General features: G+C 53.6%; 2 protein-coding genes and 2 non-coding genes across 13 annotated transcripts in view; all 4 read left to right on the top strand.

Moving 5' to 3' along the window:
• Nucleotides 1-2,684: 2,684 nt before the first annotated feature.
• On the top strand, nt 2,685-10,450 carry LOC128337584 (gonadotropin-releasing hormone II receptor-like). Of its 3 annotated transcripts, none has more exons than XM_053278770.1 (5): nt 2,685-2,907; nt 6,038-6,187; nt 6,320-7,986; nt 9,073-9,277; nt 9,842-10,450. In XM_053278770.1, the coding sequence occupies exons 3-5, from the start codon at nt 7,411-7,413 to the stop codon at nt 10,333-10,335; spliced, it is 1,275 nt and encodes a 424-aa protein (XP_053134745.1). In that variant the 5' UTR covers nt 2,685-2,907; nt 6,038-6,187; nt 6,320-7,410; the 3' UTR covers nt 10,336-10,450. The 3 variants fall into 3 exon arrangements, with proteins under 3 accessions (XP_053134745.1, XP_053134744.1, XP_053134746.1); XM_053278769.1 differs by having other exon boundaries at nt 6,776-7,986; XM_053278771.1 differs by lacking the exon at nt 6,038-6,187 and having other exon boundaries at nt 6,776-7,986.
• A 1,380-nt stretch (nt 10,451-11,830) lies between these two features.
• The window catches only part of LOC128337578 (zinc finger protein 420-like), a 58,204-nt gene continuing 47,809 nt past the window's right edge, over nt 11,831-22,225 (top strand). The window contains exons 1-4 of one of the 8 annotated variants that reach the window (XR_008312321.1): nt 11,831-12,123; nt 12,486-12,744; nt 15,943-16,190; nt 17,028-17,590. The gene's annotated coding sequence lies outside the window, so the exon portion shown is untranslated. Of the gene's footprint in view, nt 12,124-12,485; nt 12,745-13,940; nt 15,054-15,362; nt 15,688-15,942; nt 16,191-16,937; nt 17,591-18,096; nt 19,304-22,225 lie in introns of those variants that run through there. The other 7 variants (XR_008312320.1, XM_053278753.1, XM_053278754.1 and 4 more) reach the window with 7 other exon arrangements.
• Nucleotides 13,464-13,654, top strand: LOC128337727 (U2 spliceosomal RNA). Its single transcript, XR_008312411.1, has one exon. It is a non-coding gene; the product is annotated as a U2 spliceosomal RNA (small nuclear RNA).
• Nucleotides 17,379-17,577, top strand: LOC128337733 (U2 spliceosomal RNA). The gene has a single exon (XR_008312416.1). It is a non-coding gene; the product is annotated as a U2 spliceosomal RNA (small nuclear RNA).

Consider the following 22,225-nt stretch of genomic DNA (forward strand, 5'->3'; position numbering starts at 1 on the left):
TACATCTAATCTCTTTTCCTGGTCTTGTTCTTTAAGGGCATGCCCTGAGCTCTTGCCTGTGGGCTTCTCGGAGGCATCTGGTGGGCCACTGTGTGAAACAGGATGCTGGACTAGATGGGCCTCCTTGGGCCTGATCCAGCAGCAGGGCTGTCCTTATGACTATCAGGTTGTGAACCTGTTATTGTTGGGCAAGGGGCGCATGTACTTTGTACATGCTCAGGGACAGACAGGGTTAAGCCCAAATACCCTTTTTCTCACACTGCAAATACAAATACGAATACGATGAATATTTATATACCTCTTTCCAACAAAAAGTTCCCAATGTGATTTACATAGATATAAACCTATAAATATGATGGCTCCCTGCCCCCAAAGGACTCACAGTCTAAAAAAGAAACATAAGAGAGATGCCAGCAACAGCCACTGGAGGGTTGCTGTGCTGGGGATGGAGAGGGCCAGTTGCTCTCCCACGCTCGATAAAGAAAACCACCACTTTAAAAAGCTGCCTCTTTGCTCATTTAGCAGGGGTTAACATTAAGCCCCAGGAGAGTAAATGTGGAGTACTGGTTATTCCTAGCTTGTTGTCCTAGCTAAGGGTCCCCAGCCTGAGGTCTCCAGATGCTGCTGGACTACAACTCTCATCAGCCCCTGTCAACTGTTGGACTACAACTCCCATCATCCCCCCCAGCCGCCGCAACGGCCTTGTTCTTGGTTTGTTCTGCAGGATTTCGCTGGGTGTCCCATCCCAATGGGACGAGTTGGAAAGAGCTTCCAGTTGGAAATCAGCTTGCGAACCCGCCGGCTTGCTGAAGCAGATACGACGGGTGTCAATAAATCCGGGGGAACGGAATGTGATATTTGAACAGCTGCTGTGAACAGGCTGCCGCTTCAGTGCGGAAATGCAAATGGGAGCGTTGAGAAGCAAAGCTGGTAGATAGACAGCCCGGGGAGGGGAAGAAGAGGCGGAAGGAGAGGTTGAGCCCAAGAAAGGAATCTTGTTTTCTGAAAACACCTTGGGATTCTGTGGGGCACCGTATCCCGACAGCATGAGAGAACGCACACCCGCTACACTGGGTTCCGTAAACGTATGAGCAGGGTGCCTCTGAGCATATGCAGAGTGCCCCTTAAAACAAGGTTCATTTGGGGGGAGAAAACTGACCCTAAACAAGGGCTCTGTAACTATAGGAATGCAGGCAGCTCCCATCTGCTGAGTCCGACCTTTGGTCCATCTAGCTCAGAATTGTCTGCACAGACTGGCAGCAACTTCTCCAGGGTTGCAGGCAGGGGTCTCTCCCAGCCCTGCTTGGAGATGCTGCCAGGGAGGGAACCTGGGACCTCCTGCATGTAAGGCAGATGCTCTACTTCTAAGCTGCAGCCCCATCCCTAGCTGTATCCTATGAGCATGTACAAAGTGTCTTTCCTTCATGGAGCTCACCACACACTGCTTGGAGCAGCTTCTTACGATCCTTGCCAATGAGGCTGCTAAGCTGCATTGCGGACGGAGTTGTGGGCTTGAGGCTGAGAGGGTGTCGCCCTTTCCACACACCCTGCTCAACGCAAGTGCAGTCAGTGGACAGCAATACAAATCTGTACCCACGTCCAGTTATCCACCATGTCAGGCTCAATGGACTTTAAAGGAGTCCATTTCCAATCTGTATCCCACATTCAGGGGAGTCTGTTCCCAGGCTCACTTTTTAAAATGAATGCAGGCGCAGTCATCCAGTGGTTCGAGAGCTGCACTAGGACTGGGGAGACCCGAGTTCAAATCCTCATTCAGCCATAAAACTTACAGGGTGACTCTGGGCCTGTCGCTTCTCTCTTTGACCTAGCTCCCCTCACAGGGTCGTTGTGAGGACACGCATAACCTGGTAGACTGCGCCTCGGAGGAAGAGTAGGCTATAAGTGGAAACATAAATAAAATAATATGTGTGCACCGATACCATCATGTCTGAATAGGATTTTCGGCTTGGCAGTTAGCTGGCCTTGTGGGAGCAAGCATGAATTGTCCCCTTGGCTAAGCAGGATCCACCCTGGTTTGCATTTGAATGGGAGACTACAGGTGTGAGCACTGGAAGATATTTCCCTCAGGGGATAATGGGGCTGCTCTGGGAAGAGCATCTAGGTTCCCTCCCTGGCAGCATCTCCAAGATCAGGCTGAGAGAGACTCCTGCCCGCAACCTTGGAGAAGCCGCTGCCAGTCTGGGTAGACAATCCTGAGCGAGGTGGACCAAGGGTCGGACTCGGTATTTGGCAGCTTCCGATGTTCTTATGACGGCCTGGTCTTTGGTTTACCCTCCTCCCCTTTACACCCCCAGCTCTTTCCACGGGAACTCCAGTCAACTGTGGGAAAAGTGTATTTCTCAAGTTCCTGGCTTACCCGGATTTATTCCCCCTCCCCGCCAAGGACCTTGCCACTGTGAAACCAGCATGCTTTTGTCTGGGAAGGATCTGCTGACATCTGGTCCCCAGTGGGGAAAGATGGATGATGCTGAGAAATAGGCCCCTTCTGGCTTTCCCGGCCATCTGTGGGGTGTCTGGATTAGGGGAGGAAAGAAAGAAAGAAAGACAGAAAGGAGGCACCTTTAAATAGAATTGGAAAGGGGGGAGGGCATGAGGAGGAGGAGGGTGGCGGTAACGGCGGCACGGTTTCTGCAGTGACCTCCAAGAGATCTGCAGCACTTCACCGCCGCACGTACCACCCCGTGACGGCACCGAGACACTGCTGGAGCCATCCCGAAAGCGGAGAAAGCGGCTTCAGGACCGCACGTGCCTGGCCCCAGGAGCAGCAGCTACGAAGGCGGCCAGACAGCCTCTCCCTTCTCTCGGGCACTGCACCCCTCCCCAACCCCGTTTGCTGCCTGCACGGTCGCAGCCGTGGGACCGCAGCGCGCACACGGAGCCGAGATGGTAAGTGGGGGAAATGTCCCACCCGCACACCGTCTGGAAGAGCGCGGTCAAGGACGCCTGCGGATGGCGCATCTGAGCGGCGGGTCCCGAGAGGGGATTCGGAGGTTCCTCGGAGAATTCCTCCGATCCGTAAGATGGGATGAATCGGCACGCGGGCAGCTTTCCGGTGCGCCGGATCAAAAATGAGCAGGAGGGACGGGAGGCATGCTAAACGGTCACGTCGCTTGCTCTCAAGGAGAAAGCACCCTGCGCTCTGGGGGACGTCAATAGGGACGTCAATGCCATCTCTGGGCTGGGGGGGTTGGGACAATCCCTTTTTGGAAAGATGTGTGGGGCCCCGTTGCCTTCTCCCTGGGTGCTTAAGTTGGGCGTCGAGGCCTTCATGGCGCACCGGCAGAGCATCAGTGCGCTAACAGTAGGTGAGACACTTGGGGCCCAGCCCCACAGCCAGGACTTATGGTCCCCTGCTTGTTTTGTGGTGTGAGCTTCCCCCCAAATCCTGGGTGAGCTTCTCCCCAAATCCTGCACCAAGGAATCTCGGAATCCCCTCTCAGAAATGCATGTGTGGGGGCGCCATATGTATGCACAACACCTTCCCTAGTGAAAACCAACACAAAGCCTTCCCCTCATGGGCTACACGGTTCGGGGTGAATCCTGTAGCTCAGTTAGTGCCGAAATGGGGGTTTCCAGGGCAGCCTGTGGGATACCAGCGTGGTGTAGTGGTTAGAGTGCTGGACTAGGACCGGGGAGACCCGAGTTCCAATCCCCATTCAGCCATGAGACTCGCTGGGTGACTCTGGGCCAGTCACTTCTCTCTCAGCCTAACCTACTTCACAGGGTTGTTGTGAGGAGAAACTCAAGTATGGAGTCCACCGCTCTGGGCTCCTTGGAGGAAGAGCAGGATATAAATGTAATAATAATAATAATACCCTCCTACCTTCCCTTATGTCATGTGTTGGGAGGACAGAGCCCAACAGGCAATCCCAGCATCCCCGTGGGCTCTCCTTGGGTGTGCATTGAGGAGAGTTTCCATCAAGGAGCCCTCTTGGTCTGCAGGAAAGATCTCGTGGCAGACATCGGAGATTCCAGGGAACTGGTTCTCACTGCAAAGGCTAGGAATTCTGCATATTCCCAGAGGAGCCTTGCATGAGGTCCTGTTTCTGGGGAAAGGAAATGTTTTCCCTCCGGTTAGCACATGTCTGGGAGGAGGTCTGAGGCACTGCAGGGTTTTTTTGAAGCTGGCAACCCTTAGAGAGCACAGGGCCAGGGGGTGACTCCGACCGGTTGATGCTGGATCAGCCACTAATTATGCCAGTGGGGGGAACAGCAGTCCTGATCTCCTCGGTCCCAGATATGTGAGAGGATGGGAGGCTTACTGGAGTTTCCGTCCAAACCACTAATTTGCACAAGACAATTAGGAGGACCAACAAAGCCACCAAACAATCAGCAAGTTTTTGAGTTTCACAGAACTCCTGAAGAGGAGTAAGCTTTTGAGTTTCATAGAGCTCTTCTTCAGGATGGGCATTATTACAAATATAATAATATTTATATTTTTTAAATAAATAAACAATATCTGTCATATTCGTATTTTGTTGGTCAGAGAGACCAGCGGGGATTCGAACCAGCACCCTCTGGCTTGCTAGTCAAGTCATTTCCCCGGTGCGCCATTAGTGGCTCCTGAGATTGTATTGGTGGCCAAAATCTGTGGGTCTGGCTCCTGGACTCCAGATTTGTGGGCCTGTCTGTGCAGGGCAGGGAATGGTACTTTTTGCTCTCCAATCAATCTGTCAACCAATCATTTAAACCTTATTTCAGTCTCTGACCAACAAAATACGAATATGACAAATATTTATATACTGCTTTTCAACAAGAAGGAGAGAGAGAGAGAGAGAGAGAGAGAAGATGGTTGATGGTTCCTTGTCCCCAAAGGGCTCACAATCCAAAAAAAGAAATATAGGGCAGACACCAGCAACAGCCACTGGAAGGATGCTGTGCTGGGGACGGATCGGGCCAGTTGCTCTCTCCCTGCTAAATAGAAGAGAATGAACTTTTTAAGAACATGCCTCTTTGCTCAGTTAGCAGGGTCTAACCAAAGTAGACAGATCAAGATCATTTTAACAGACAGCAGCAAAGATTAATGAACTGCATTCATAATCCATCCTATGCTGCACCTTTAGAATGAGGTGTGAACATCTGTTTGATTCTACTGGCCACCATACAAAACTTGGTTGCATCGTAGGAAAGGTCAGAATCCTGGCCAGAGAGCAGAAAACAAACATAACACTCTTCTGAACGGCCTGGGAAATTTCTTAAGAGGGGAACTATGAAAGAAATGCGAGGATCTCTATTAAAAGGAGAATACGATTTTTTAAAATGGGCTATCAATTCTGTCCAGCCTTGTTTATTTCTTGGGGGCAAGGTTGTCCTTCCACACTGCTTTCAGGTCTGTGCTTTTAATGAGGATTCTCACCTGCAGAACCCTTTTCAGGAGCATCCCTGGTGGGAAGGCGGCAGAAGACAGAGAGGCACAGCAAGGCCTCTCCCTCGTCCCTTCTCACCCTCCCCACCGGCTGCCTCTCCTGCTGGAAAAAGCTCAAGCTCGGTGCCCCGTCCTCGCCAGCCATTTATCTCCAATTCCGCTCCAGCACCTGAACAAATCGGCTGCCGACAAAACTAAACCCCAGGCGAGCTAAAAATAAAAATAATGCAGGCAGGTGGGGAGCTGTGTCTGCGAAAGGACTTCAGGGGTGGCATTTGGATGTGGTGGTGGTGGTTTTAAAAAGGAACAAAGCAGAAATGGGAGCAAAGCCGTTGAGGATGGCAAACGTTTGGCAGGCATTTGTTAATTTCATTTCTACCCCACTTTTCGGCACTAAATGTCCTCAATGAGGCATGCAGACACAAATGTTTATATAATCGAAGGGCTGTGCCAACTGAATCCCTCCTCGCTTTCACCAGCTCAGTGGCAGAGCATCTGCTTTGCATGCAGACGCTCCACGGTTCAATCCCTGGCAGCATCTCTAAGTAGGGCTGTGAGAGACTCCTGCCTGGAACCTTGGAGAAGCTGCTGCCAGTCAGTGTTGACAATACTGAGCCAGATGCACCATGAGGCACCTTCCTATGTTCCTAGGAGCTGAACGAGATGATCCACAAGGGTTCTTCCGACTCCGTGCCCATGTGCGTCTTTTCTTGCTGATGGGGCCGTAGCTCAGTCGACCTGCCGAGGGCATCTGCTGTGTGTGCAGAAGGTCCCAGGTTCCGTCCCTGGCCACGTCTCCAGGTAGGGCTGGGAAAGACTCTTGTCAGAAACGTTGGAGTCAGAGCTGCTGCCAGCCCGTGAAGACAGTACTGAACTGGATGGACCAAAGTCTGGCACGGCATAAGGCAGCTTTCTGCGTTCCTTGTCCACTAGGCTGGCAGCATGCATCTGATCACATCGACGCTAGGGAAGGTACTACGATGGATGGCAGGAAATGCCCACTGGAATGTGCTCGTCCCCTCCAAATGGCTGTAGGAAACTTGGCATTTCCGAAGGGCCACTGGAAACTTGTTCTATGGAGCTGTCCATGGTGCTGAAATCTGCCTCGCCTTGCCTTGCCTTCTGGACCTCACGGTTTCTTGTCTTCGGGATGGGACCAGAACTCATGACAAATTGCCCCCACTAACAGAGGCGATGGTGTGTGTGTGTGTATGTGTGTGTGTAGTGGGAGGAGTCTTATAAGAACAGACAAAGAGCTGTCCTGGATGAAACCGAAGCCCCTATTTAGGCCAAAGTCCTGTGTTCCAAGGTCTGTCTAGACCAGCCAGGTATTCCTGGGGGCCCATAGCAAGCAGAAGTAAGCAAATCTGGATTCTCTTCTGTCCACAGGTCGGTGGTCCTTGGCTGGCTTCTCGGTGGTTTGGGAGATGCTAGGCTGCCCCAGAAAGGGGACAAAGGGACTCACAGAGAGAAGCCGTTGCCCATTCTACGGACAGGGATGTTGGCCGAATAAACTCTATCGCATTTAAGTCCTGCAATACATGAACCTAGCAATGGACTGAATTGAGTGTTCCTAACGCAGGTACAATTAAAAAAAATAAATCTGAAAATTCTCATCTTTCCCAAGTGAGGAGACATTTCTGTTTAGCCAAATATTTAGAAGTGAGAACACTGAGCTACGCCAAGATTTCTGGGCTATCCGTGGCCCGTGGAGAGACTCTTCTCGGACAGCACAAAACCTACCGTGCGTTCTTCACGGCCGCCACAGTCCCCTGACGCAACGGAGCGTGCCCGCCACTCAGTTCGGAGCAGAGCCTGGGCCGCTCCAGGGTCCTGGTGACTCTGCCCAAGCAGGGAGCCATGCCCCAAATGGGCCAACTTTGCCGGAGCTTTGGAAGAGTCAGGCTTCCCAGGGGACCGGCGGAGGCCCAGCCAGCTTGGGAACCGCAGGTCCAGCCAGGATCTTTGTGCCAGTTTGGAGTCAGAGGCCACCTCCCTCTCGGGAAAGCTTGACACTGGGCCTGATGAACGCCACCTTCCAGATGAAGGTCAGCAAGATGGTGGAGACAGGGCTGTCCGTCATGAGCAACCAAAGCGATGAGAAGCCCGACGGGGTAGAAGATCTCTCGGCCCAAGGTGGAGCCAATGGGACTTTCCCAGGAGAGGAGGTCTTCCAGCTGCCCACTTTCTCCACTGCGGCCAAAGTCCGAGTGGCCGTCACCGTCGGCCTCTTCTTCTCCTCGGCCTGCTTCAACATCGCTGTGCTCTGGACTGTCACCCAGAAATACCAGAGGCGGCCCCATGTCCGTATCCTCCTCCTGAACCTGGCGGTGGCCGACCTACTAGTGACATTCGTGGTCATGCCCTTGGATGCGGCGTGGAACGTGACCGTGCAGTGGTACGCGGGAGATCTGGCCTGCCGGCTGCTCATGTTCCTCAAGCTGGCGGCCATGTACGCTTCGGCCTTTGTCACCGTGGTGATCAGCTTGGACCGCCGGGCGGCCATCTTGCACCCCCTGAGTGTCGGCGAGGCCAAAAGGAGGAACAAGGCCATGCTCTGCGTGGCTTGGGCCTTGAGCCTGCTTCTGGCGTTGCCTCAGGTAGGTGGCTGTGGTGATGCCAGGGGGTTGGATTGGCTGGGCCAACTTCAGGCCATGGGGCCAAGCTTGAACCTTTCGGCCAACTCCAGGTTAGTGGTTGCCATTTCTGAGGTGAGCCAAAAGGGCTACGTCCACCTCTTGGGCGGCAGTCATGGTGAGCTCCAGCCACGGTTTCCCCCCTAAACCACGGTTGGCTCAACCCACGGCTTGATTTCTAAACCAAGGTTCACTCTCAGACCATGAAGCTATTCACATGCGCAGGCAAAACAGTTTTGTCTGTGCATGTGCACTGCCGGATTCAGGTCTGAACCTGGTGCCGCTGCCGTGGCAAATCTGCCTCTGGAGTCACCTTCCTAACCACTCTCCTAACCCTGTTTTCCTGATAATCGGCCAGCCCTGGCGGAAGCAGGCAGGGCTAGACTGCAAGGTTGGCTTTGGGGAGGGGGCATCCCGAAAATGCACTGTGCACTCACACAGTGCATTGTGGGAATTCTGGGGGCAGGGCAGCCCGACCCTCCACACTGCTGGCAGTGTTCATTATTTATTTATTCGATTTCTATTCCGCCCTTCCCAAAACGGCTCAGGGCAATTTATACAGAGATATAATAAATAAACAAAGATGGCTCCCTGTCCCCAAAGGGCTCATAATCTAAAAAGAAACATGAGATAGACACCAGCAACTGCCACTGGAGGGGTGCTGTGCTGGGGTCGGAGAGGGCCAGTTGCTCTCCCCCTGCTCAATAAAGAGAATCGCCACGTTCAAAGGTGCCTCTTGGCCCAGTGAGCAGGGGTTAGCAGTAGCCAGCAATCATGTGGGCGGGCGATCCGCCTGCACAAAAAGTAGCCCGCAAATTGTCTGCAGGGAGGTGAGCTTGCTAAGGCTTCTCCCCACTAGCCTTCTTGCCCTTTCTCACTCCTTGGCTTGCTTCTAAACCATGGTTTGCTCGAAACATGGTTTGGTCCAATGCCTAGGTTGAGCCAAACTTTGCTTCCTGTGAGGCAAAGAAAGGGTGAAGTATTCCTCCAATAGTATAGCCATGTGTTGAAATCTGAGCTCTGATTGCTCTCTCTCTCTCTCTTTTCCAGATGTTTGTCTTCCGCACCGTCAGCCGGCTGCAACCTGTCCATTTCATCCAGTGTGCCACCGTGGGAAGCTTCCAGGCTCACTGGCAGGAGACCCTCTACAACATGTTCACTTTCGGCTGCCTCTTCCTCCTGCCGCTTCTGATCATGGTCTTCTGCTACTCGCGCATCTTCATCGAGATCTCAGGAAAGATGAAGAAAGCTTGTGGTGCGGCCTAGCGGGTGATGGGCCAGCCAAGGGGTGGTAGGGGTGGTGGGGAGCATTTTTCACTTGGTGGGGGGCAAGTGGCAAAGGACTGAACCTGGTCCCAGGGAAGGAGCTTCATGGTTTTTGGAGGCCTGGGAGTCCAGGAATAAAAGGCCCACTTAAAGGGCTTCTCGTATTTAATCCAGGGCTTAAAGTGGGAGCGTCCCTGCTTTGCCTGAAGACGGTTCCAGGTTCACTCCCTGGCAGCATCTCCTCCGGGTAGGGCTGGGAGTTACTCCTGCCTCAAACCTTGGGGAGTGGCTGCCAGTCAGAGCAGACACCCCTGAGCTCGATGGGCCCTCTTTTAAAAGGTGTGTCTTCAGTTGTGGTGGTGGTTGTTGAAGCCCTGAAGGGAGGGAGCCTGGCGAAGCTCTTCAGGGAGGACCACTGTATACCTGTGCATTGTCTGCAGCCGGAGCACAGAGTTCAACCTAGAGTGCGGACAGGGTTGGGGTCCTCTTTCTGCCCCTTGCTCCGGACCCTCCGCCCTCTTCTCTCACGGGTGCCTTTCGCTTCCCTCCGCAGCGTCGTCCAAGTCACGCGAGGTCCACCTCCGTCGCTCCCACAACAACATCCCCCGGGTGAGGATGCGCACCCTGAAGATGTCGATGCTCATCGTCCTGACCTTCGTGGTCTGCTGGACGCCCTACTACCTGCTGGGCCTGTGGTACTGGTTCTCCCCGGAGATGCTGACCCGCGAGCTGGTGCCTCCCTCCCTCAGCCACATCCTCTTCCTCTTCGGCCTCTTCAACACGTGCCTTGACCCCCTCGTTTACAGCCTCTTCACCGCCCACTTCCGGGCAGAGAGCAGGCGGGCCTGCTGCTGTGCCCAGCGGAAGGAGGAAGCAGAGGTGGCTTCGGTCTTCACCACCTCCTTCCGGGTCTCCACCACGAGTGCGGGACCCCGGAGGCAGCCGGGGAGGAACTGGAAGCATCCGGTGGAGGTGGCCGTGGCAGAAAGCCCACCGGGCAGAAAGCTGGAGACGGACCAGAGGCGGATGGCCCAGAGCATCATCTGAGAAGACGCAAGGGAAGGGGCTGATCCAGGCCACGGTCCTCACTTTGCTTTGCTCCTGGAAGCGGGCAGTGGAGGGCGAGCGGGCTATAGCATTGGGGGAGTATCCTGACACTCAGAACCACCGACCAATAAATATAGAGTATTTTCTCAAGAACAGGGCCTCTCTCCTGTCCTTTATTTCTGTTCGTTCTTGCAGCTATGGAACATAGGGGCGTAGGAAGCTGCCTCCGACTGAGTCAGAGCCTTGGTCCGTCAAGCTCAGGATTATCTACCCAGACTGGCAGCGGCCTCTCCCAGGTTGCAGGCAGGAGTCTCTCCCTCAGCCCTATCTTGGAGACGCTGCCAGGGAGGGAACTCGGAAGCTCCTGGAGGCAAGCAGGCAGGTGCTCATCCCAGAGCGGCCCCATCCCTGAAGGGGAATATCTTGCAGTGCTCACACATGTAGTCTCCCATTCGAATGCAAACCAGGGCAGACCCTGCTTAGCAAAGGGGACAATCCCTGCTTGCGACCACAAGACCCGCTCTCCGCAAAATCAGCTATGGTCTTGGGCCGTAACATTCACATTCAGAGCAGTTGGACATTGGAACTGTCCGCCTCATGGAGTGGGTGGCTCTCCTTTACTGTGATTTTTCAAGCAAGGTGGCAGTTTTACCATCTCTAGGTGACTCCTAAAAGCAATCTTGGGGTTGTGAATGGCTTCCTGTTATTAAAAATGTTGGGGAAATGTTGCTGGCGGGGGTGGGTGGGATCTCGCTTCATTCTGGGTCCTTCAGCCTGATTTCGAGGGCCTTTGTGCAATCCCTTGTGGAACAGATCGTGGGCCCTGAGCGGTGGTGGGTCTGTACAGGTAGATTAAGCTTTGGAAGCTGAGAGCTCCGGAGAAGATAACAAACTGGGAGTGGTTGGATGCCTGGCAGGTGCATAGATGGGTACTGGTGTTCCCTGTAAGAAGGCTCCCCAAATATTGTTGACTACAACTCCAATCACCTCCAGCCAATGGCCATTGCAGCTGGGGATGATGGGAGTTAGGGTCAACATCTGGGAATCCCTGTGTCAGGGGGGTACTGATGGATAAACACACACACCCCTTTCTGGGGTTATGCTTTTGTCCAGGAAAGGAATGCAGAGTCAGATACACACATACACACTCACACAGACGCCAAAAAATCCTGAGCTAGATTCACAGGCTGTGGATTTGGGGGTTCAAATTTAATTATGCCATTTTTCTGCGGGGGGGGGGGGGGAAGGGAGCAGTTCTCCTGCCCTGCCCAGTCTGATCAGATCGATAGCTCAAGCTCTGGATAGCAATAGAAGGAGAGCCTGCTGGTAGGGAAGCCGACCACTGGGTGGCGCTGTTGTTTTGCAGTCGCAATGGGCTCGGAATTTCTGGATTCGATACTTCTGCAAAATTCCCTTCTCTTTTGGGCATTTCTCTTTTGGGCGGGCAGGAGGGGAGACAGTCTTCAGAGGAATGAGCCATTCTACACACATCCTCCAATTCCACCCCCCCCACACACACACACCCCACCACCCCCCGGAGATGTTGTTAAGTGAGGAAGCAACAAATCCCTGTTGTAAGAGGCATAGTCCTTTGGTTTGCACACTTTTGCCTTCCACCTCTTGGAAGGAAGGAAGAAGGAAGGAAGGAAGGAAGGAGCCTTCTAGGCTGCTCCCACTGCATCCGGGAATGATGGGAGTTGTAATCCAGCAGCATCTGGGGACACAGGTTTGAGAACTCCTGGAAATACAACTTGTCCTTTGTGGAAGATTCATGGAATTCACAGGTGGGTGAGTCACCACTTCCTTTCCCTTTAGTTTCTTGGGTGTGGCCTCTTCCTTCTCACCTGGCATTCCTAAGGACTGGCACCCTTCCCTTGTCATGCCTATGAATGCCTTCAGGCCTATGCATTCCTGCTCTCCACTCAGCTTAATTCCAATCTAATCAGTGCTAATGAAGAAAACCACCCACACCAAAAATGCAAAGTTTTATCTGGAAATTTCCACCTGGGTGATTTGGCTGAAAGAGCGGGACCTTTTGCATATGAAAGGGTCATAAAGCCATTTCCTCACCACCCCACCCCATCCCTGACTGGCCCAAGGACCTGAATGGGAATGTTAAGGGCTTTTCTCTACCTGGTGCTCCTTTCCAGAAGCAGAGCTCCTGGGCGCTGGATGGTCATAGCCGGAGGCTGGTTTGAGGATTGTGGGGAAACCGAGTCAGAGAGAGGACCAGAGTCGTGGAGAGCGAAGAGAGGACCAGAGTCGTGGAGAGCGAAGAGAGGACCAGAGTCGTGGAGAGCGAAGAGAGGACCAGAGTCGTGGAGAGCAAAGGCAAGAAAGCAGTGACAGATGGCATTGGAGGAGAGGTGTCTGCACGAGAGAGACAGGATAATTCTCAGCACTCCCGCCGTAAGTATGCTCTTGACTTCTCTCTAACTTTTTCAGTATCCCTTCACCTTCCCTGTGTGTGATCTCAAGTGTTTGATTCTGTCCGTATCCGAGGAAATGGGCTCTAGGAGGCCATGCAAGCTTTGTCTGCAGCTGCACAACTCTGGCCTGCCTGCAGATGTGGAACTACAACTCCCATCATTCCTGACTATGGGCCACTGCGGCTGGGGATGATGGGGGTTGTAGTCCAAAAACAGCAGGAAGGGCAAAGTTGTTCAGACCTGGCCTATGGTAAATTGGTTCATCTTCAAGGTGCCACGAGATCCTTGGTTGCTTTTGCTTCATTTTTCGAGAAGTGATTCTAAGGGGAGAGTGGAAAGCAACAGTTGCGGAAAGGGGAAAGTCTGGCTCTGCCACTGGTGCTGAAAGGGTTAAGAGAGCATGCTGGGAAAGGGGGCGGTTTTATGCAGATTTCAGGCCAATGGCCGTTGGAGCCGGGGCTAAGGGAGTCGTGAAGCTGGCGAGGTCCCGAGACCCCACGGATTCTGAGATTAAAAGGGCCTGGCAGGGGAGGCTTCCCCTCGATGGGGAGGGATCTGCGTTCTGGGGGTGTCTCTGGAGGGCTGGCGGACCGGGCTTCCCCCTCTATGGGGCTGGACCCCTCGGGGTGCCGCGTTGCTCTCGGAGCCCTCAAAGGGCCCGGGCTGGGAACGAAAGGTCGGTTTTCGGAGAGCTTGAGTATCGCTTCTCGGCCTTTTGGCTAAGATCAAGTGTAGTATCTGTTCTTATCAGTTTAATATCTGATACGTCCTCTATTTGAGGACTATATATTAAATGGATTTTTGGGACTGGGAGATGGAATAGGAGCTTGCTCCATCCACTCCACGCATCGACCTGGTATTGCAGTACCTCCAGGAACGGTGCACCTCCCCTCTGGGGAGAATCTGCTGGGTTCAAAGACAGAAAAGATCCTCCTCTTCCTCCTCCTCCTCCTTCCTCTGGGCTCCCCTTGAGAGGCTTCTTTCACCCCCAGGACTTCCTTCCTTGCTGCTGCTGTTCTGCTTCCGAGAGGTCTGCCTGCTTCCTCTGGGGCGCTCCGAGCTCCTCTTAAGAGCTGCATTTCTCTGGGAACAGCTTCTCTCCCACAGTTTGGATGCTCAAGTTCTGCTCTCTCGCACCTGCCTGGCCTCGGGACTCTCAGAACTGGCTCCGAAGTCTGCGCATGGATCTTCCTGCAGCCAGATGTGGGCAAAGATCTGCAGAAAGGAGAACTGGGTAGAGTCCCCCGAGACCTGCGCAGAGACACTCCGGAACGTGATCTGTCAGAGACACTCCGGAACGTGATCTGTCAGATATTCCCTCCTCCGTCAAGGACCCAGGCCCTGAGGCTGCAATGGGTGGAAGAAGACGGGCACGGCCCCGCCGGCCACACGCAAGGTCTTAACATGAAAGAAGGTTCTCCCGATGGAAGAGGAGTGTGCTCCATCCACCCCACACATCGACTCTTGAGAGCCTTATTTCAGGTCAAGAGCTTCCTTGCTGCGATTCTGATGGCTCCCATTGGTCACTTCCATGGCCTCCTCTCCATCAATGCATCTAAAAGCGGGGCTGTGAGTTCTCTGTCCACGCCCCACTGGTCCTACTTGGGGGGCTGCGACCCTGGCAAAGAGTCAGTCAATGCAATGCCGTTCATTCTGATCAAAGACCAGCACGGAGCCATGACTGAGAGAGCTTGGCTCATGTGCAAATGGAAGGGCTCGCCCTCCTAAAACCCCAAGGAGGGGAGCCACCTACGGCCTGCCCTGCGATGCCCATGGGGGCGGGGGGGGCGAAGCCACCACACGCCCCACCCTGGCCTGGTGGGAAGGAGCTCCACCAGAGCTGCGGACAAGCCCAGTGAGGTTTCTCCCCCTGCCGGAGGAGGCCAGACCGCCGGGATACCCCCAGAGGACCCCGCAGACGACACGTTGCCCCCTGCCCAGAAGATGAGACCGGGTTCCCCCACTCTCCGGGCTTGGACTCCATCCTGGACGCTGTCCAGATTCACATAAACGTGGAACCGAAGGAGGACATGCATCTACTGGCAGCTCGCGACTAATTCAATAACAAAAGCAAATATTTATAGATCGCTTCCAGAGTGGTTTACACAGAGAAATAACAAACAAATAAATCAGGTGGATCCCTGTTCCTGAGCGGCTCACAATCTCAAAAGAGACCTAAGATAGACACCAGCAACAGCCACGGGAAATACGGTGCTGGAGGCGGAGAGGGCCAGTTGCTCTCCCCCGGATGAGTCCCTTCTCAGGTTGCCTTTCGCAACACCGGGCCAGGTCTGTGAGCCACACTCCTGCGTGCACGCAGAGGGACACGGGGAGCTGCCTTCTCCTCCTCCCGAGTCAGACCCTCGGCCCACCCAGCTCAGTCCGGTCTACCTGGACGGGCAGTGGCTCTGCAGGGATTGAATCTGGGCCCTCCTGCGTGCAAAGCAGGCGCCACATTCCTGCCTGCTGCCGGCCCGGGTTTGTCAGATCAGCCTGCCTTCTGCATGCAAAGAGGGTCTCTGTTGCCGCTGAGCTGAGCCGTGACCCAGAGCCCACCCCTTCCCCAAAGATTCCCTGCAGCCTCTTGGAGGACTCAGTGCAGGGATGAAAAGCCAGCCTGCCTAAGGCTGCTTGCTAGAAGGACAAGCCAGATGCCCGGAAGCCACTGATTCTAATGCACATAAGGAGTGTCTGGCACGGCCCATTCACACCTCCTGGCCATCCAGAGGCTCTGTTCAACTCCCCCACCCAGCAATCAACTCCCTGCTGATGGAGGGAAACCCTCTGGCCTGTCCAGGGCGAAGAGAGCTCTCCTGCTTGCTCTCCAGGGAGACATCCAGAGGGAAGTGCCGGAAGCAAAAGCCTCCTCTGGATTTACTTGGCGAAGAAGAGCCTGCAGAAGCCGAGGAGAGCCCTCCTTCAGGTGGGGGCTTCATGACGCTCACCGGAGGAGGACAGGAGGCCCTCTGTCCTTCCTCGTCTGGCAGTGCTCTGGGTGTGGCCTCTTCCTTCCCACCTGGCATTCCTGAGGACTAGCACTTTGCTTTTGTCATGCAGATGGAGGTCTTTGCAGGGCTATTGACAGCTCTTATCCAGCCATTCCACTCTAATCAAATCCAAGGGGCGGGGAGTGATGTTTTGTGTCCTGGATCTCACCTTTTATTCCTTCTCTTTTCAGACTGCCAGCACCTCCCTCAGGACGTTATCTGAGCAATCTGGCCTGGGCCCTTGTGCAGATAAGGAGGCCTTAAGGCTCTTTTTCCCCCGCCACACAAAGACGCATCCTGTCTTCCCAAAGGACTGGAACTGCTGTGTTTTTCTCCACCTGCTGCTGCTCTATTTCAGAAGAGGAGGTCGTGGGTGCCGGACGGAGGGAGGTGAGCCGAGGCCGGTGACCAGGAGGACAATGCAAGTGACAGATGGGCTGTAAGTACACCCCGGATTTGATTCCCTTCAGTTTTATTAGCTTTCCCTAACGCTCTCAGGTGTTTTCCTTCCTCCGCCGGCACCGGAAGCCCGTGGGCTCCAGTCCACGGAAGTTTCTGCTGCAGGAAATGTGTTAGTCTTTCAGGTCCAACAGGACTCTTGGCTGATTTTGCCCCATTTTTCAGGGAGCGATTCTAACGGGAGAGTGAAAAGCAACAGCTTTGGAACAGGAAACAACGGTGCCGGCACTGAAAGGGTTAAGAGAGCATGCTGGGAAAGGGGGCGGATTTATGCAGATTTAAAACCAATGGCCGTTGGAGCCGGGGCTAAGGGAGTCGTGAAGCTGGCGAGGTCCCGAGACCCCACGGATTCTGAGATTAAAAGGGCCTGGCAGGGGAGGCTTCCCCTCGATGGGGAGGGATCTGCGTTCTGGGGGTGTCTCTGGAGGGCTGGCGGACGGGGCTTCCCCCTCTATGGGGCTGGACCCCTCGGGGTGCCGCGTTGCTCTCGGAGCCCTCGAAGGGCCCGGGCTGGGTACGAAAAGTCGGTTCTGGGAGAGCCCTAGTATCGCTTCTCGGCCTTTTGGCTAAGATCAAGTGTAGACCCCCCACCCACAAGTTGAGACCGGGTTCCCCCGCTCTCCTGGCTTGGACTCTATCCTGGACTCTGTCCAGATCCACATACACGCAGAACCGAAGGAGGACTTAACATACATTTGCGATGCTTTGCAGCTCGCGACTATCTCAGATGGACACTTATTTTCTTATGGCTGTCTTGACCTGCATGTATGTATGTACGTATGTATGTAACCTCCCGCTTCGGGAACGTGATCCATAGCATATCTGCATGCTAAACAAACCATGCCAGCACAGCGGCTGACCACGCCAGGAACTCCTGCTGACAACGCCCCTGGAGGACCCCCTGGACCTGGAGAAGACCCTTCGCCATCAAGGACCCACGCCCAGAGGCTGCACTTGGCAGAAGAAGACTGGCACGGCCCTGCCGGCCACACGCAAGGTCAGGCTGGGATTCGTCCCTCCCTTGGGCCTTTTGGACGCTCACTGAACTCCTTTAACCGGACTCTACCCAAACCTGTAGGGACTTGCGTACAGTGATGTATTCTCTCTGCCTTTGCAAGCACACATTCGTTAGTACGCGGCCGTGTTTTATCGGGAAACTCTATTCACTACTGCTCTTGTAAACCATGTGTTAAACATTCTCTAATAAAAGTCAATCTGTTCTTATCAGTTTAATATCTGATACGTCCTCTATTTGAGGACTATATATTAAATGGATTTTTGGGACTGGGAGATGGAATAGGAGCTTGCTCCATCCACTCCACGCATCGACCTGGTATTGCAGTACCTCCAGGAACGGTGCACCTCCCCTCTGGGGAGAATCTGCTGGGTTCAAAGACAGAAAAGATCCTTCTCCCCTTCCTCTGGGCTCCCCTTGAGAGCTGCATTTCTCTTGCAATGGCTTCTTCAAGTTCTGCTCTCTTCCACCTGTCTGTTTTGCCTGCTGGCTCTGAAGTCTGCGGATTAATCTTCCTCCAGCCAGATGCGGAAAATGATCTGCAGAAAGGAGGACTGGGAAGAGTCCCAGGATACCTGCGCAAACCCAGTCGGTCATGAAGCAACACATGCGCCATCATGCCATGCGCAATCATGGGTTACAAAGGGGTCTGAGTGCCGTTCCACCCTGTACGGTCACTTGGCATTTTGGCCGAGGCCTCCTTCAGGGGCAAGATTTGCAGTATTTCCGAGAGGCCTTTTTAGAAGTGAGCCTTGGCCTTCTTGTAAGGAGGTCTCTTGGAAATACTACGCATGTTGCCCCTGAAGAAGGCCTCGGCCGAAAGGCGTTGGGCTAATAGACTCTCTTTCTCTTTCTCTTTTTCCCCTTTCAGTTGGGCTGCTTCCTGTCTCCCACCCCCAGGTCTGCTAATCCACACAGCACCAGCCGCTGCAGGGGATGCTTGTCTCTAGACTGTCTTTCTGCAGCAAAAGGATCTCCCCCAGAGTCATGCCGAGAGGTCTTTTCTTCCTAGACAGCCTGAAATACACATCAGACCTTTTGAAAAACAAGAATGGTGCTTGCATCTAAAACACAGGAGCAGAGTCTGCACGTGAATTGCTTTTTCGGAGAGGCAGGAGATATGGGGCTCTGTGGGGAGGGAGGAGAGCAAAAGGCTCTCCACCAAGTATCCAAGGCCAGCTCAAGTTTCACAACAGGCCTGCCAAACACAAGATGAATACAACAAACATATCTTTATTTACATCCAAAGATTAAGCATTCGAGCAGGGTTACAAAACAACACCTAAGTCAATAACAGCCCGTCAACACATACGAATGCTTTGGACCAAACCCTAAACTAAGGACTCTGACCAGTTGTTTGTTCAATCAATCAGTCAGTTTGTTTATTACAGTCTCTGAGCAGCCAAGAAAGTGACAAACATACCATGAAACATCCCTAACCTATAACACCCATTAAAGATACAGTTAACAACCAGTGTTGTCAACTGCCCAGAGAATTATTTGTTACGGGGTGGCTAACAAAGTTTATGAATGATTATTTATTGATTGATGACCATTCTGCCTAATAACCCCAAACCCTCACGATAACTTCTGCAGGCAGTTAATGAAGGAGTTGACCTGCTGCTTCCTTGTCACACACACTACAGGGCAGAATTCTGCTGCCTTGAAAGTGGTTTCGGGGTTAATGTCGGAAAGGAGGTTGTGGGGAACCGGGATTGGGTTTCCAGCCCTGGACCTCCCCCCGTTGTGTCTGCAAACCCTCCTCCAGTGGAGCTCCCTCGGCCACCAGTCTCCTGTGAGACGAAACCAACGTTAAAACTTCCCCTGTTCCGTCGAGAACCAGGGTGGACTCCCAATCGAGCCAACATGCCTTGAAACCTCTTGAAAGAGCAGCGTGTGGCCACAGAGATGCACCTCGGTAATTCAGGGGCCTGTGGACCTCAAGGCCTTTTGGAGGCCCACCCAGGGCAAGTTAAGCATCAGCCCCCGACACACACATACACGACAAATGCTGTATTTTGAACACTTGAGGGCACAGACAGCAGCTGGACTCATAAGAATGTAGGGATATAAAACGGGAATATTTCAACACGCCACTTAACACGTCCCCCTCCCACATATTTCTTTCCCCACTCCCACCTCTGTCTCTGAAGCGCCCGCTGCAGGTCACAGTCACACTCGATACAGCCACCCTCTTGCCCAGGACAGACCAATGAGGATTTGGGGGGGTGGAGGCCCTGGACTTTGGCTCCGAAGTCCAGGGGTGAGAGGCAGTGCCTCTGTGCCAGAGCAGGAGGCAGGAGGGAGGAGGTTTCCAGCCAGATCAAGTGTGAAGCCATCCCAAGCTAGTTTTTTAAAGCAGGAGAGTTTACAGGCAAGCCAAGCAAAATGGTGAAAATGCCCAAGCGAGGTACCTTTCTTCCTGTCTGGTGGAGGCTCAGCCGCTCTCTGGTCTCACGTTGCAGTTCAGAAAACAGCAGCTGGCGTCATGGTGAAGTCTGCACGCTCCCAGGAACCATGCAGCCTGGCCTCAGCCAACCAAGCTAAACTGAACTGCTGCAACCTCGAGAGAGAGTCCCTCCCTCCCTCCCTCCCAGGACTGACCCCACCTAACTAACTAACAAAAGCTGCTGGCCGCTTCCTTTATAGGGAAAGATTTGCAGCGTCCCCCCAGGGAAAGAAGGAAAGCTAGCGAGAGATGAGGACAACCTTCCTCTGGGAGCTCAAACAATCCCAAGCTGAAGGTTTCTAAGGCTTCCTGAAGAGAGCCATTTCCAAACAATAGGAGCCAGCCTTGGCATGATGTGCTGGTGCTTAAGAATACTTGGAATCCCGGGTGTCGCAACAGGCTAGTGAGAGACAAGAAATCCACAAAGGGAGAGCAAGGCCCGGCCAACCTGGGCTTTGGGGTTGGAGACCAGGGGAGTCCTGAACAAAGGCCCATTCCGCCACAGAGGTGGTGTGTGTATAACAGTCCTCTCTCCTACCTGGTAAATCTAGCCAAAGGGGGAGTCCAAGCAAGGAACACACACCACCTCTTTATCAAATAAACAAGATGCTCCCTCCTTTCCACCAGCAGCAGCCGCAGGGGCACAAAGACAGGGAGGAAGGAATCCCTCCCTCCCTCCCAGCCAAGCAGAGGACTGCACCTTAGAGCGTGCGAAAGAAAACACTCTTCAAAGTTTTGGGGATGAGTTGGGTTTTATGGACATTAATCCTCAGCCAGTTCTGCTTACGATATGAATATTGTATTAATTTGATTTGCAGTTAAAAGAAGGGAGCTAGCTTCATAACCTCTGCTTTGTCCCCACCCCCACCCTGCCTGGCAGCCCACCCAGCTAGAGGGAGGAGATCTGGCTTTGTGGTCACAAAAATGAATTGTCCCCTTTGCTAAGCAGGGTCTGCCCTGGTTTGCATTTGGATGGGAGACTACATGTGAGCCCTGTAAGATATTCATCCCTTGTCTACCCAGACTGGCAGCGGCTTCTCCAGGGTTGCAGGCAGGAATCTCTCTCAGTCCTGTCTGGGAGATACTGCCAGGGAGGGGACTTGGGACCGAGATACTCTTCCCAGAGTGGCTCCATCCCCGTAGGGGACACACACACACAATCTCCCACCCTCCCCCAAACCCCTCCGCTCCTCTGGGCTGAACTTCAGCGGGCCACAGTGCTCTGAGCAGCATCTCGGAAGCTGATCCAAGCCATGGCCGTTCTTTCAATCCGGGTAGCAATTTCATTGCTGGGCTGTCACTACTCTTAGTACATAGGAAGATAGGAAGCTGCCATATACCGAGTCGGACCCTTGGTCCATCTAGCTCAGTATTGTCTTCACAGACTGGCAGCGGCTTCTCCAAGGTTGCAGGCAGGAATCTCTCTCAGCTCTATCTTGGAGAAGCCAGGGAGGGAACTTGGAACCTTCTGCTCTATCTTCCAGTGCTCACACATCAAGTCTCCCATTCAGATGCAACCAGGGTGGACCCTGCTTAGCTATGGGGACAAGTCATGCTTGCTACCACAAGGCCAGCTCTCCTCTCCATAACTACGAGTGTGTATATACAGCCCTTCAAGGAAGGATCTCAAAGTGACTTACATAGAAATACATTAAAGATGGTTCCCAGTCTTGAAAACATCCCCAAGCAACAGCTTCTGGAAGGATGCCGTGTGCGTTGGAGAGGGTCCCTGGTTCAAGCCCTGGCACCTGCAAGTAGGATGGGGCAAGGAAGGCCCTGCCCGAGGCCCTGGAGAAGCTGCTGCCAGTCAGAGCAGTCAGTACTGAGCTAGATGGACCAAGGGTCTGACTCCGTAAGTGGCAGCTCCCCATGTAAGCCTCTGGCTTGGAGTTGTGAACATTTGGCCTGGGGTGGGCCCCTGTGCATTTGTGAGTTGTGGCCACTAGATGTCACTAGAGCCTTCTCCAAGGTTGCCTCCTGCCAGAAAGGGAGCATTTCCAGATAGCCGGCTTGATGGCGAGTTCGAATTTGCCCCAAACAAACAACAGACACACGAAGTCTTTTTATCCCGGACATAAATCGGGCTATGCTCTAACGACTACGAAAGTAGCAGAGCGGCGACTTCCATCCCCTGAAGGGAATATCTTGCAGCGCTCACATGTAGTCGTCTCCCATTCGAATTCAGCCAGGGCGGACCCTGCGAGTGACAATGTGCAAGCTGCATGTCGCAGAACAGAAATGTGCATGCTGCATGTCGCAGAACACACGTCCCCAGATCATCAAAGCGGGACGAGCCGCGCACTGCATTTTGCAGAGGCAGAGAGAGAGAGAGAGAGAGAGACCTAGAACAAGCAACGGCCACACCCGCACTCACTATCACACCTGGCTGGAGAAGACGGGGTGATGCCCCCTGCCAGTCTGCGCCCTGCAGAGGGCCCGACACCCAGTGGCAGGCAGGGGCACGAGACATCTACTCACCCACCCACCCACCCACTTCGAGGCTGGATTTCCAGGGAATGGTTATTGGGAGGGGGAAAGGATGCCATTAATT

The sequence above is a fragment of the Hemicordylus capensis genome, chromosome 14 (genome assembly GCF_027244095.1).
Source record: "Hemicordylus capensis ecotype Gifberg chromosome 14, rHemCap1.1.pri, whole genome shotgun sequence".
Classification (NCBI taxonomy): Eukaryota; Metazoa; Chordata; class Lepidosauria; order Squamata; family Cordylidae; genus Hemicordylus; species Hemicordylus capensis.

Bases quoted from the DNA above. Each gene is read 5' to 3' on its own strand.
- LOC128337584 (XM_053278770.1), top strand. From the start codon at position 7,411: ATGAACGCCACCTTCCAGATGAAGGTCAGCAAGATGGTGGAGACAGGG. The intron at 7,987-9,072 runs GTAGGTGGCTGT...TCTCTTTTCCAG, and splicing joins TGCTTCTGGCGTTGCCTCAG to ATGTTTGTCTTCCGCACCGT. The intron at 9,278-9,841 runs GTGCGGCCTAGC...TTCCCTCCGCAG, and splicing joins AAAGATGAAGAAAGCTTGTG to CGTCGTCCAAGTCACGCGAG.